The sequence below is a fragment of the Zingiber officinale genome, chromosome 1B, assembly GCF_018446385.1.
Source record: "Zingiber officinale cultivar Zhangliang chromosome 1B, Zo_v1.1, whole genome shotgun sequence".
Lineage (NCBI taxonomy): Eukaryota > Viridiplantae > Streptophyta > Magnoliopsida > Zingiberales > Zingiberaceae > Zingiber > Zingiber officinale.
This window is the reverse complement of record NC_055986.1, coordinates 17,653,503-17,666,671: the sequence shown is the minus strand read 5'-3', so window position 1 is coordinate 17,666,671 and position 13,169 is coordinate 17,653,503. Positions and strand designations below refer to the sequence as shown.

Genomic DNA, 13,169 nt, shown 5'->3' with positions numbered 1-13,169 from the left:
TCATATGCACACAACTAATAAAAATGACATTCTACATTGCTATGTTATGTGTTGCATGCTGTACTATTGTTATTGTTTGTATTAGATTTGATGATGAATGATTAGGCACTTGAAAATTTTCTAGATTACAAATTGAAGTCCTGGAGGAAGACCCATCGTCCTTGTTCAATCTTTACATCCGCGACATGTCCCACTAGTGTTTGACTATGTGGCCAATAACACACAAGTTTTGAATTATGTTAAGAGCAACTTCAAAGGAAGATGCCTACCATGTTTGTCACGCCCCAGAAGAGTCCTTGCCCGATAAACGAACAACATTTCTCCTATAACTGTGACAATATGAAGCATATATACATTGTCACATAACTACTCACAAGCAAATTATAACCCACACGACTAGATATAAACACAACCACGTAGTTTATAAGCAACACACACGACTGAAAGTAAACACAATCACGCAGTTGATAAACAATCCACACGGCTACAACATAACACAGCGGAAGTCACAAAACAACTAACTGCGAGCCGACCCGGCTTGGCACGAGAACATCAAACCAAATACAAGAAAACATAAAACTGAATTTCATACAAAGATACATATACATAAATAAGTCCAAAACCAATAAAGCGAACGGAAGAAATTGCTCGATGTGACATGAGACTGGCGGAAAGGATTTCCAGACGACTCCATAAATCTTTTACCTGCTACCTAGCGAAATAAACCAGTTCACGGGGTGGTGAGTGCTGTGACTCAACGGGTAATAAACAGATAGTGCATGAACATAATAAAGAACTAGAGATACAAAGGTATACAGTCTCATAAAAAAAATAGAAGATACTACAGTGATATCATATAAATACCCATACCTGAAATCATATCCTAGGTTAGTAATAGAACGTCAGGAGTAGTAAGGATCTACTACAGTACTGCTCATAATTACAAGAGTATCATATGAGGTATATACATATTACCAATAAGTAAACCAAGTTCTAAACACATACCACAGGTATATAACTCAACACATGTAAACATATCTATCATATGGATATACTTAAACCACAGCATAAGTACGTAACAGCAGCATAATAATAACAGCGTATGCACGGATAGTCATCCCGCCCACTTCTCTACACCACGACCCCTATATAGTCGAGAGGCCGGATCGATGACAACTATACCACTCAAAGAACGCCACTATTCTCGAGTGACCGAGTGGACAGGTACTGAGTAGCTATCTAGTTACAAAGCGAAGGGGGTCCCTGCTGCTTACAATTCTAGCTACCACTACCCATGAGTGACCGAGTGTGACATGACAGGACAAGCGACATCTCCTCCAGCTATCACTATCCATGAGTGACCGAGTGTGCGGCATGGCCCGATGACTCACTCACCTACAAGGGTGACGTGGTCGCCTGCATGCATGCAATGATATGATGTGCAAGATGCAACAATTATAATATATATAAACAGAAATCAGGTATGCTACATGAAGTCGGCATGCTCAATAAGATACATGAGTAAATAGCAATCACAGCGTTGTTTGGATTCTCACGCAAGAGAGAGGGTAGCCCTAGCCCACTTGCGTCATTTTCCCCTTCCGACGTCATTGTCCATCCAGCGATTGGGCCGTGATAGAGTGGCAATGGCAACAATCGCGCGGAGGCACTGGCGATCTGTGGAACGACAGAGACGACTCAATGAGGGAGCGACGATGAAGACGTGGGAGTCGGCGACTATCACCACGACTGACGACAGGTGATGTGAAGAAGCCGATGGTGGTGTTGCTCAAAAACTAGGGCACGATTCAGTGTCGTCATGTGGATCAGCTTCTGGTCGGGGCTAACGTCCAAGAAGGAGGGGCTAGTAGAGGGGACTGGCGAAGCTCGGCACTGGGAGATTGGCGTCGCGAGAGGGGAGACGACATCGATGGCGCTCGAGTGGAGATCAGAACATACACGAGGAAGAGAACCGGTAGCGGAAATAAGAGGAGAAGAGAGGACGACACTGGCTGGCGACAATCGACATCTCATCGTCGGTGGTCGATGGTGATGAAGAGGAGAAGAGAATCAGGAGCAGAGGAGAAGGATTGGGGATCAGGTAGAGAAAATGAGAAGGTTAATTTAGGGCTTTTATTTATATTTTAGGTTAATTAATCCAATCTTAGTTTAATTAAATCAATCAAATCCGATTTTAATTGGAATATCTAAATAGGTTTTCTTCTGATCCAACTGATTCATCCCCTCAAACATATTATACTGATTCCGTTTAATTCTCAAAATTTTTTTGAAAAATTCAATAAGATTATTATGATTTACCGTATCTTACAATGCTACTGAAGTGCTGGACGGTGCTAAGGGAGTCAAGATAGTGGATTTTCATGATCGGGATCATTTGTTAATGGTGGTGAGTAGGGAGGTGGTGACGTAGTAGTCTTCATCGTCATTGATTTGATGTCAAAATATGTTGTGGAGGAAAGAGAGACATGGCGTGAAGAGAGGCAGCTGGTTCATTTGCCGAAAAAGCAATGGTTGAACTGAAGAAGCAGTATGCTACATTTGATGCCAAAGTTCTCAGAAAGATCCCAAGAGGTCCATTGAAGCACAAACAGCACTAGATTATGTTTTCCTGAGTCCTGTCCAATCGATGAATGTGGCTATCTTGGTATTTTCTTAGCTATTTATTTTTGGATACATCATAAATCTTGTGACGTCTTCTTTAGAAACCAGGAAGTGTTGGCATTTTCTGAGTTGCATGAATCTGCTTGCATTATTAGCGCCAGGCAAACTTTTATCAGGCGGCAAAAGTTGAATTGTTTGTCCAAGTGCCCCATCAGGCCATCAATTTATTTCTATGTTAATATAGATGAAGTAAATTATGAATGCTTAAAAATGTCATGATGCCTTGAGATGTGATCTGGACCGTCCGATCGGCAGTGGAACATGGGGACAGAGAAGTTTCGGGACAGAGAATCCGAACTGGATCTACCCTGAGATAACTTGCCTTTATTGTAACTGCGTTATGTTGGAATGATAGACAAAATTATCTATATTAAGATATTATATAATTGTAAGAAATTACAGTAGAGCTTTAAAGTTGTTATGTTATTCGTTACTAACACAACTTGATTGATTATAATGGTTGGGAGTAGAAGCTCTGCCGTATGTTTCTTCAGCTGCTGGATTCCAATTCCAATGGTCGTCGCCTGCGCACCCAGACGCGGTAGAAAACTCAGAATATACACGTGCCTGCGGACGATCAATGGAGAGGGAGATCGATTGGCTCTAGTTGTTGCCTATTCAGTAGGTAGCACTAACCGGTTAATTCGAGTGCCCTCATATTTTACATTCGGATGATGAGATTCATTCGGGGGTTAGTAGGATTCACCATCCAAATGCACTAACCTTAATCTCCGGTTTCGGTGCCGGAAAACGAAGGTACACGTGGGCGGCATGTATGTAGCCTGGCAACTTTCAGCAACATTCTGTAATGGAGATGTGCTCTCGCGCCCATGCCTTGACGTCGGCACGCCAATCTTGGTGAGCACGGGTGATGGGTGATGGGTGATGGGAGTGGGTCTGCCGGTTGCAGCAGACCAATGATTAGGCAATGGGCATATCAGAGGATCAAAGAAGTAAATGGGTTCCTTGAGAATCCACAGCGGCAGGAAGGCGAACTCTTCAGTCGCAGTTGCCCAATCCGGTTGTGTTTTGACGGCCGGTCATTCGTCATCGGACACCCGTTTCTTTTGGTGGGTAGAAATAGGTCCTAAAATTTGGGACCTTTTCCTGCGGCGTTGTTTTAAGGTTTTGGATCCGTAAGAACCGCCGGCTATATAAACTGGTTAATATTAACCAACGGATGATAGCAGTTCAACCATGTCGAAACGATAAGAGTAAGAGAATCGAAAGCGCAATTTTGAAGTAGATCCCTTTCTGACAATGGCATTCCGATCTTAATTCCTTTCTCTTTTTCGTATTTCGGATGTTTGCAGTCATTTTTTTTCCTGTTTACTGAGAATCGAATGAGAAAAAAAAAACGTTCTTTTCAAGTTTTCTTTGGAACGAACATTAGTTTGATTTACGATTTTGATTGAGGCGGGCCATCGTGTGTGGGTAACTCGTGATTGGAAGCATTATTGCTTTCTGATAATTAAAATTGCTCTGCGCTGTCTCTCGAAAAAAAAGGAGACGATTTTCAAACATAAACGTCGAATTGCGGATGTCTTTTTAATTTAAGCTGTCTCTTGAGAAACGAAGAATTTTTGAACAATATCTTATCGATTTTAACTCGACTATGTTCATTAAGTTTCCAAACTTCTCTGTTCTGTTCTTGACCTCTTAATTTTAAGTCAATGTTTCAGTTTCTATCTCGAACGGAAGCAGTTTGATTGCAGGTATCTTCTGTGGCGTCCAGGGAGAAGTGGCCGAATTGAAAGAAATAACCCAGACGTGCCCCAAGGGTTTCGTGGTGGAAGAATGGAGCAGAAGCATATCGTGATATCAGCGTTGAGTGTGGGGCTTGGCATCGGTGTTGGCTTAGGCTTGACGTCTGGTCAGACGGTGAGCAGGTGGGCAGCAACACAAGGGAGTTCTTCTTCTGGCTTGAGTGTGGAGAATGTTGAGCAGGAATTGAAGAGGTTGATTGTGGACGGGAAGGATAGCAATGCTACCTTTAATCAGTTCCCCTATTATCTTAGGTAAAAAGGTGCTCCTATAAATGCCTTTCACGGATGTTTCTCAAGAAATGGTACATCTATATATTCTGACTTGTTTCATTTGCCAAATTATTTAAATAGTTCTAGTATCACCAATTTGTGGAGGTTACATATCAAGCAAGCTGATACTCTATGATGATTGTATTTCTCTCTTAGCATATTTGATTTTCTAATAATAAGAGACTTTGCAATTTTAATTGATTTCAACGTTTGTAAACTCTAATTGATTCCAAATAGACAAGCCATTACATGCTGCCAAATTGATATCTGAAAATTTTACCCAAAATTTAAATTTTAATCATCCTGACCAGAATCTAGCTATTTGGATGGGTTTTCCACATGCTATAGTTTCTGATTATTATCATTTTGCAAGACAGTAGACTTAAGCCAAACAATAGAGCAACTTGAGATGGCTGCTATTTAGAAAGTGATGTATATTTGGTATAAATTAATGCTCTGGCTGCGTGTGTTAGCTGAGAATTTTGTTCTGAATAAGATTAAATTTTTATTATTTTCTGAAGCTGTTAAGATTGCTGTGTGCTCTTTTTATTTGAATCATATAACTCGTATTCATAGGTAGATAAGTGCTTCTTTAGTCCTTTGCCCTAATATTCTCTTGAGCCAAACAATTGTAGCTGGCATCAATAGATGAAGTTTTTTCCTTTCGATTATATATCACAAACATGGTTCATAAGTAGCTACGTTTCATCCCCACGGGTTGACGCAGTTGGTACCTGAATGGGTAATTCCCAGCGAGTGCAAAATGTTTCGTTGGATGCTTGACCTCCCCATGCAAAGGGCCGCTATGCTAGGGTAAAATATCCCTCATGATTTACTTGTATATATCTTGTCGTAGGGCCCGTGCTACTGAGCCGCTTGGGATGAGTGATATTGTCTTTTGCTCTAATAAGTAGTTATGTTTCAATGTTGATTGTCTAGACAGTCAACATTCTCTTACTGCATTGAACATATATGGTTTTTATCCTTTACCTCTTCTGTTTTTATATGGTTCATGTAGACTAGACCTGACAGATGTTGGAAAATGATATAGTCCTTTATCTACAATTTTTAAAAGATAGATGGACAGTTTCCCCATCGATTTTTCCTTTATTTAGAATTTCAGTGTGGATGAATTTTGCTAATTGTGCCTAGTCCACTTTGTGGAAATGCATCTGACGTTTACATTGCTGTTTGGTATGCCAAGAAAAGGTTTGTTTCCAATGTGAATCATTCTGTTTATTGTGCCTAGTCCAATTTATGGAACTGCAATGGATGTTTACATTGTTGTTTGGTATGCCAAGGAAAAGTTTAAGCAAACTGGGTTTTGAAAATGAACTTCAGAATTTTCAACCTTGATGTTCTCTATCATTTATCTATATAAGATGCCTCTTCTTGTATTTATTGCATGAGCAGGTTTAAGCTTAGTTTTGAGATGCTCTCAATTCAGTATATAAAAGTTAGTATCTATTATCTTATCTTATTAATGTTTCTTATTGTGTTGGCTAATTCTTTTTGTCAATGATAGTGAGCTGACTCGAGTGAGACTGACTAGTGCGGCCTATTTTCATTTGAAGCAAGCAGATTTTTCTAAGCACACTAGAAATCTTTCTCCTGCAAGTCGTTCTATTTTGCTATCTGGCCCGGCAGGTATGTTGTATTGGAGCTATGGTTCAATGATACATGCATCTTTTATTCTAATAATAACTAATGTTTTTTTTTTTTGGTTCTATCTGAAGAATCATATCACCAGATGCTAGCTAAAGCATTGGCCCACTGTTTCGACTCTAAGTTGCTGCTGTTAGATGTTATCGAGTTCACACATAGGGTATGCCTTCTAAGTAATATCAATATCTAAATCATCATATTGAGTTTACATTTTATGATCACTTCAACTAATAGATGGTTTATTTTTTTCAGATACAAAGCAAATATGGATGTGCCACTAAACCTCCTGTAAGATCATAGAAATTTGTTGGAATTCCATTAATCCCAAGTCCATTCAAATCTAACTTAGAAGTAGACATTAACATGCTTTCATATATGTTTATTGTAAATTATAGTATGATACAGGATAAAGTGATATCATATTTGCATTTCTGGGCCATGTTTTTTTTTGGGTCACTATTTGGTTCTTTTGTTACTACTAGTATTTGAGAGAATTTAGGGCTTAAATTTATATTTATTATTCATCAATGTACAATTACACGTAGGATAGCATTGCTATCATTACATGATTTTTACATTTTGATATCTGTGTCCACAAAATATTTAGTTTAGTTCAACACTTTGTAAATTTCCCTTTTTATTCTTTTTATAGAAATTACAAAGATCAATATCTGAGACAACACTTGAGCGAATGTCTAATTTACTTGGATCGCTTCCAATCATTTCTCATAAAGAGGAACTAAAAGGTATTACTGGAGACTTTTTCTTAAATATTTTTTTATTTTGCAATCAAAAGTTGAGAGTTCCCTGCTATTGACTGATAACCATTTTAGGTCTTTAGTGTTGTGTGATATGTCATTTATGCTTTGAAAATATTGGGATTCAACTGTCTTACAAATGGGGTATCTATATGTTTGTAGAACTGCAAAATGTTGTTGCTAATTTTGATGGCTAACAACAACCAGTTGGTTATTGCAGGAACAATGCGCAGGCAAAGCAGTGGCGTTGAACTAAATTCAAGGTTTTACAAACAGAAAGTCATCCTTATTTCATATGCGATAATATACAACCTTCTTTTTTTTTTTTCTTTATTCATGTTTTTTTATTTTTACAGTGGATCAGCATGCCCAACTAATATGCCAAAATTCCGAAGAAATGCCTCTGTTTCAACTGAGATGAACTGTCTAGGATCACATGGCTCTCTTGCTCTTCCGGGTAGGCAAAAAAAACAAAAGAAGATCTTTGGTGAATCTACATAAGTCATTGCCTTGATAGAATTATGTGGCTGCTCCATGTGAAATTTATAGACTACTTGGTGTAGCTGTTAACTTGGTGCTTCTTGTTGCCTGTCTAGATTTTTGTGAAAATATATTATTCTGGTTCTTCATAGTTTTTGGTTCAATGCAGCTACTCTCAAGCAAACTACAAGCTGGCCTTTTGACGAGAAACTACTTGTACAATCTCTTTATAAGGTACTTGTTTTCTATGTGGTATCTGCTTATTGTACTGGGTTCTTCACTAGGGTATGTTAATTGTTATTGTCGGGACAAGATGCTACTATTATATGATTGCCAAGTAATTCCTCTTTGATATCTTATATCCTACCGTTTGATTATTTGCTGAAGCTGTTGACTTCCAGGTTCTGCATTCACTGTCCAAGAGCAGTCCAATTATTCTCTACATAAGGGATGTTGACAAACTTTTATTTACATCAAAGAGAATGTATTCTCTGTTTGAAAATTTTCTGAAAAGGATATCAGGGACAGTGTTGATACTTGGTTCAAGGAAGACAGATGATGGCAGTGACAACAGTGTAGTGGATGAAGAGGTCACTCTTTTATTCCCATACACCATTGAAATTAAGCAACCTGAAGATGAGACACATCTTGTTAGCTGGAAATCTCAATTGGAAGAAGACATGAAAATGATTAAATTTCAAGATAATCGAAATCACATAATTGAAGTTCTTGCAGCAAATGATATTGATTGTGATGATCTGGGTTCCATCTGCCATGCGGACACAATGGTTCTTGGTAAATATGTTGAGGAAATTGTGATGTCAGCAGTTTCATACCACTTGATGAATACCAAGGATCCAGAATACAGAAGTGGAAAACTTGTCATTTCTTCTATGAGGTCAGATATGTATTGTCATTTCTTTTATGCTTTAGGGGGATATCAAGATTTTATCTTGTTTTCCTTATCCTCCCTTTTTGGTTTATTGATCAGTCCTTTTTTCTTTTCTTTTGTTTATTGATCAGCCTATCCCATGCATTAAGCATATTTCAAGAAACAAAATTAGACAATCAGGAAAAGTTAAAGCTCGAGGGGAATGCTAATTCAATGAAGGTTTTTTACTCATGATTTACATCATACATGATATAGACCTCGGCACATGCTTTAACTGTCTCCTAATGTTTAGGAATCTGCAAAAGGCAACCCAACGACTGTTAGAGTTTTCGAGGCAAAAACAGAACCTTCACCTCCTGAAAGTAAAACTGAGTCGGAAAAGTCTCCTGTGGTGAAAAAGGATGAAGTGGTTTCATCTCTACCTCCGAAAGCACCTGTATGTTAATTCCTTTCCACTTAACTTGCAAAGAGCTAATGGAGTTTTTCATTGAGATTGTATCCTTCATTGTTTTTCCACTTTCTCTTAACATTCAGGAAGTTGCTCCGGACAATGAATTTGAAAAACGTATCAGACCAGAGGTTATTCCAGCAAATGAAATTGGAGTGACGTTTGATGATATAGGTGCCTTGGATGATACCAAAAATTCACTTCAAGAGCTTGTTATGCTTCCCCTTCGTAGGCCAGATCTTTTTAAAGGTGGCCTCCTTAAGCCATGCAGAGGGATTTTATTGTTTGGGCCTCCTGGAACAGGCAAGACAATGCTTGCTAAGGCCATAGCAAATGAAGCAGGTGCAAGTTTCATAAATGTTTCCATGTCGACCATTACCTCCAAATGGTTTGGGGAAGATGAGAAGAACGTTAGAGCTTTGTTTACTCTTGCTGCCAAGGTCTCACCGACTATCATTTTTGTTGATGAGGTCGATAGCATGCTTGGGCAGCGAAATAGGGCTGGTGAACATGAAGCAATGCGGAAAATAAAAAATGAATTCATGACACATTGGGATGGATTAATGACAAAGACTGGGGAAAGAATCCTTGTTCTTGCAGCTACAAATAGACCTTTTGATCTTGATGAAGCAATTATCAGAAGATTTGAGCGCAGGTTTGTCATCTTTTTCCTTCCCCTTGAGCTTGCAAAAGAAACTAGTGTGTGACAAAGTTATATTTTAACCAAAATTTCCATTATCTATGATCAACAGAATAATGGTTGGCCTACCATCCCTGGAAAACAGGGAGCTTATTCTGAGGAAACTCTTGTCGAAGGAGAAGACCAGCAAAGATCTTGACTACAAGGAGCTTGCAACCATAACAGAGGGTTATAGCGGCAGTGATCTCAAGGTTTGTCTGTTCACTGACGAATCAATAATGAATAATCTATTCTATTCTATTCTACTATGATAACTTTTGAAAGCAGACCCTCTGCACAACATCTGCATATCGTCCTGTTAGAGAACTTATCCAAGCAGAAAGACTCAAGGAGCTGGTATTATTCTTTCCATTTTTCTGCACAGTAGAGAGAAGAATTTTTTTATTAATTGTCTATTACTATTTTTTCCTTTTCATGGGAAACAAAGCGTCAAAGCCTATTCACTGACGTATGTAAATGACGGCCCAGATAGCTCAAGATTAGCTAGGATATCAGGACTTTTAGCAGTTTGTAATTTAAATATGATCTGATGTAGAAATTGTAGAAAAAAGCTTCTAATGAAGATAAAGAGTATAATAAACTGAAGAAACCCAGTTTGTTATCATACTCGTCAACGAAAGTGTTTGTCTGCATATTTTTGTCCCCTGAGAATTTCCAATGACATACCTTTCTTTTCAGGAAAAAAAGCAAAAGGGCATAGATAACCAAGAAGAGGCATGCAAGGAAAATAAGGACGAAACCCTGATCCTAAGACCATTAAACATGAAAGACATGAGGCAGGCAAAGGACCAAGTGAGTTTAATTACCTTATCGTGTAGCAGTTTACTTCTTTGCAGCTTGTTTGGAACCATAAAATTTTACAAAATAGAAACATCAAACATTCTATTTCCTAAGTTGAATCATATTCCTATGTTCGGAAAATAGAAGAAAACTGAGTGTTGGAATTGTATTATTCTATATATGTGGGATAAAAAATTCAATCAAGTTTTGTTAGATTTGTGCTGGAAGTCTCAGGAAATCTTTAAAAAGTTCTATTATGCTATGCTAAGTGTATCTATTTCATATGATTCCAAACATTTGTTACAGAGATCCAACCTGAATTGGTTAATATGACATAATTTTACAGTTCCGACTTTGTCTCATAAAGCGTGATGAAGAATATGTTTCCCAGTGATTGGTTGGATGATTTAAGATTTCATTCTTAACTTTGTACAATCTAAACTAGATAAGATTGACACCCATGAAGATTGTACTGATATTGACAATGATATTACCCATCCAGGCACTTTTCACTTGTTCCAAGTTTCTCTTTTTACTTAATGATATTGTAGGCAATGGGTTATGCAGGAACAAAGTGCCACTCACCATGGTTGTCGTTGAAGTTAATATTTTCTTGAATATATGATTGTTTTCCTCCTGATTATGAGTTGATTTTCCCATCATATTTAATCCTATAAATCGATTGCTATACAGGTAGCTGCCAGTTTTGCTCCAGAGGGATCCATTATGAGCGAGTTGAAGCAATGGAACGAGTTATATGGTGATGGAGGTTCAAGAAAGAAGCAGCAATTAACTTACTTCCTGTAACCTGGTCATATCTCAATGAAACATAGAGATAGCTTTAAAAAAAATTGAAGTAAAATTTGTTGGATGTCAGGAGGGGAATTCGTGGATTTTCATCAAGTTAGAACCTCCAGTATCCTAATTTAGTGACTAGTATGTTTAAGATGCTTCTTTTAGTTAGCTAAGCAGTCATTGGATCATATACTAATGTTCAACGATCTCAACTACAACTATAGTTCTTCCCTTTCTTTTAAGTTTGTGTGCTGTTGAGGAGGTCGGTAGGTTGATCAATTTAATAAGTATTGTGTCCTGCGTGCATCTTGTTCTCGGGATGTTGTTAGAAACTTGTGCACAATATTTTCTGTGGTTTATCGTTCTACGAGTTTCGAGTTGTGAAGGTGATGTAAGATGACTGTTAGGTGCAATGAAAACAAGGAAACGCAATTCTGGTTTAGATCTGCAAATGACTGGCTTCACTCCGCGGACAGTAACATGCAACGATGATTGCTTGCGTCAGGTCATTGCTCTTAAATTTTTTAGTCAAAAGTCACGCCATGGAACTTTCAACCTTGTGAATATTGTGGGCTTCGTGTCTATGCTTCTCTAATGGAGCGCTACCATGGAATTCTGCATTTAGTTATCCCACAGTTCTCTATAAATCCTCACGCATTCAACAAGGAGCATGTGGTTGTATCATTGTTCTCTTAAGAGCCGAGGAGCTTTGTGCTTTGTGTTGTTAACTGTATAGAGCTTTCAAGAAACACGTCGCCATAGAAAACAGATATCAAAAACCTCTGTCTTAAATGATCACTTTGGAAATGGTTACACACTACCTTGGCGGATGGGTTTTGAAATCTTGGAGAGTGGGAAGCGAATGACTGGTATTAGTACCGGTACTGGTCCTGACAGCTCATCTGGCACAATGTCTTCAATGGGCGTAGTTCTAGGTTTGTAAAGTACAAATGAAGCTCCTGTAGTCCTTTCTATGTGCCCCTTGTTACAATATTAATTGTCTGAAAATTAAGAAGACGGTTAGTTAAGAATGTAACTCTATGATTGACTGGAAGAAGATCTTATATTATCCTATAAAATTAGGAGCATTAATCTCAAGCCAAGGAAGGGATCTTGATATTGGCTCCTCCGACGTTCAAGTCAGTAATCCATGTATGAGGCGAAGAACAGTAAAAAGACTGCAGCAATGAGTGTGTTCACAAATGAAGTATCGCATATCTCCGTCTATAGATAGAGATTTTCTTTTATAATACCACTCTAGCGTCTGTGTGTGTGTCTGTGTTGACCCTGGGACGGGTTGGCAGGGGCATTAGGGTGAACGTAGTCGCCTTTTGTCACCACTGTAATGTTTGTGCACGCATCTGAAAGCATATACACGTTTTCCAAAGCTTTATAAGAAAAGATAAGTCGAGAAATATCTCTGACATCTTTCCATAAGTGAACACGCAAATCCCTATGATGTGATAGGCTAGAAGTTTCTAAAGTACTATTTATCTGTTGGACATTCTCTGTTGTCGGCGGCACAAACTTCTAAAAGAGTACGATAAGACATGTATGTGGGTCCCGCTGTAGGTCGATCGGGGGCCACTTGGTCGAGATGTCACCAGCTTGGTTGTACAGAGTGAAGCGGTTGACCTGTCCTTCACTCGGCTTTACTATTAGCGGAAAGACGCATTATGCCCAATCGGACATTAGGTCCGATCGGCCAGGGCAGTGGGCTGGGTAACTTAGTATTTGACTCTTGACCTCGGTTGCAAGTTGTGGAGGGCGACTGCTCGGATGGTCCGGTCAGTCTTTAACATCCGATCGGCCTTAGAGGCCCACTCAGCCACCCACAATTCGCGGTCTCGTAGTCCACCCGACCCTACGACATTGACCATTTGACTTTGACTTTCACGTCAACCGGTCTTCATTGCTTTGACCCACTTTGTGG

The 13,169-nt window shown here is 38.8% G+C and overlaps 1 protein-coding gene across 4 annotated transcripts; it reads left to right on the top strand.

Annotated features, from left to right (window-relative positions):
* Window positions 1-3,239: 3,239 nt before the first annotated feature.
* On the top strand, window positions 3,240-11,370 carry LOC122051764. 4 transcript variants are annotated; one of them, XM_042613029.1, is made up of 17 exons: window positions 3,240-3,752; window positions 4,398-4,700; window positions 6,244-6,365; window positions 6,455-6,543; window positions 6,636-6,671; window positions 7,036-7,129; window positions 7,362-7,404; window positions 7,498-7,598; window positions 7,791-7,855; window positions 8,023-8,519; window positions 8,645-8,732; window positions 8,806-8,949; window positions 9,048-9,616; window positions 9,714-9,852; window positions 9,929-9,997; window positions 10,340-10,453; window positions 11,135-11,370. In XM_042613029.1, exons 1-17 carry the CDS (start codon window positions 3,640-3,642, stop codon window positions 11,246-11,248), a joined length of 2,700 nt encoding a protein of 899 aa, XP_042468963.1. In that variant the 5' UTR covers window positions 3,240-3,639; the 3' UTR covers window positions 11,249-11,370. The 4 variants fall into 4 exon arrangements, with proteins under 4 accessions (XP_042468963.1, XP_042468971.1, XP_042468986.1 ...); XM_042613037.1 differs by having other exon boundaries at window positions 3,240-3,896; window positions 4,418-4,700; XM_042613052.1 differs by having other exon boundaries at window positions 3,240-3,896.
* The last annotated feature ends 1,799 nt before the right edge of the window (window positions 11,371-13,169 follow it).

Excerpts from the sequence above, each read along its gene's own strand:
- LOC122051764 (XM_042613029.1), top strand. The coding sequence starts at position 3,640 with ATGGGTTCCTTGAGAATCCACAGCGGCAGGAAGGCGAACTCTTCAGTC. Across the intron at positions 6,544-6,635 it reads TTATCGAGTTCACACATAGG|ATACAAAGCAAATATGGATG; the intron begins GTATGCCTTCTA and ends TATTTTTTTCAG. Across the intron at positions 6,672-7,035 it reads GATGTGCCACTAAACCTCCT|AAATTACAAAGATCAATATC; the intron begins GTAAGATCATAG and ends TTCTTTTTATAG.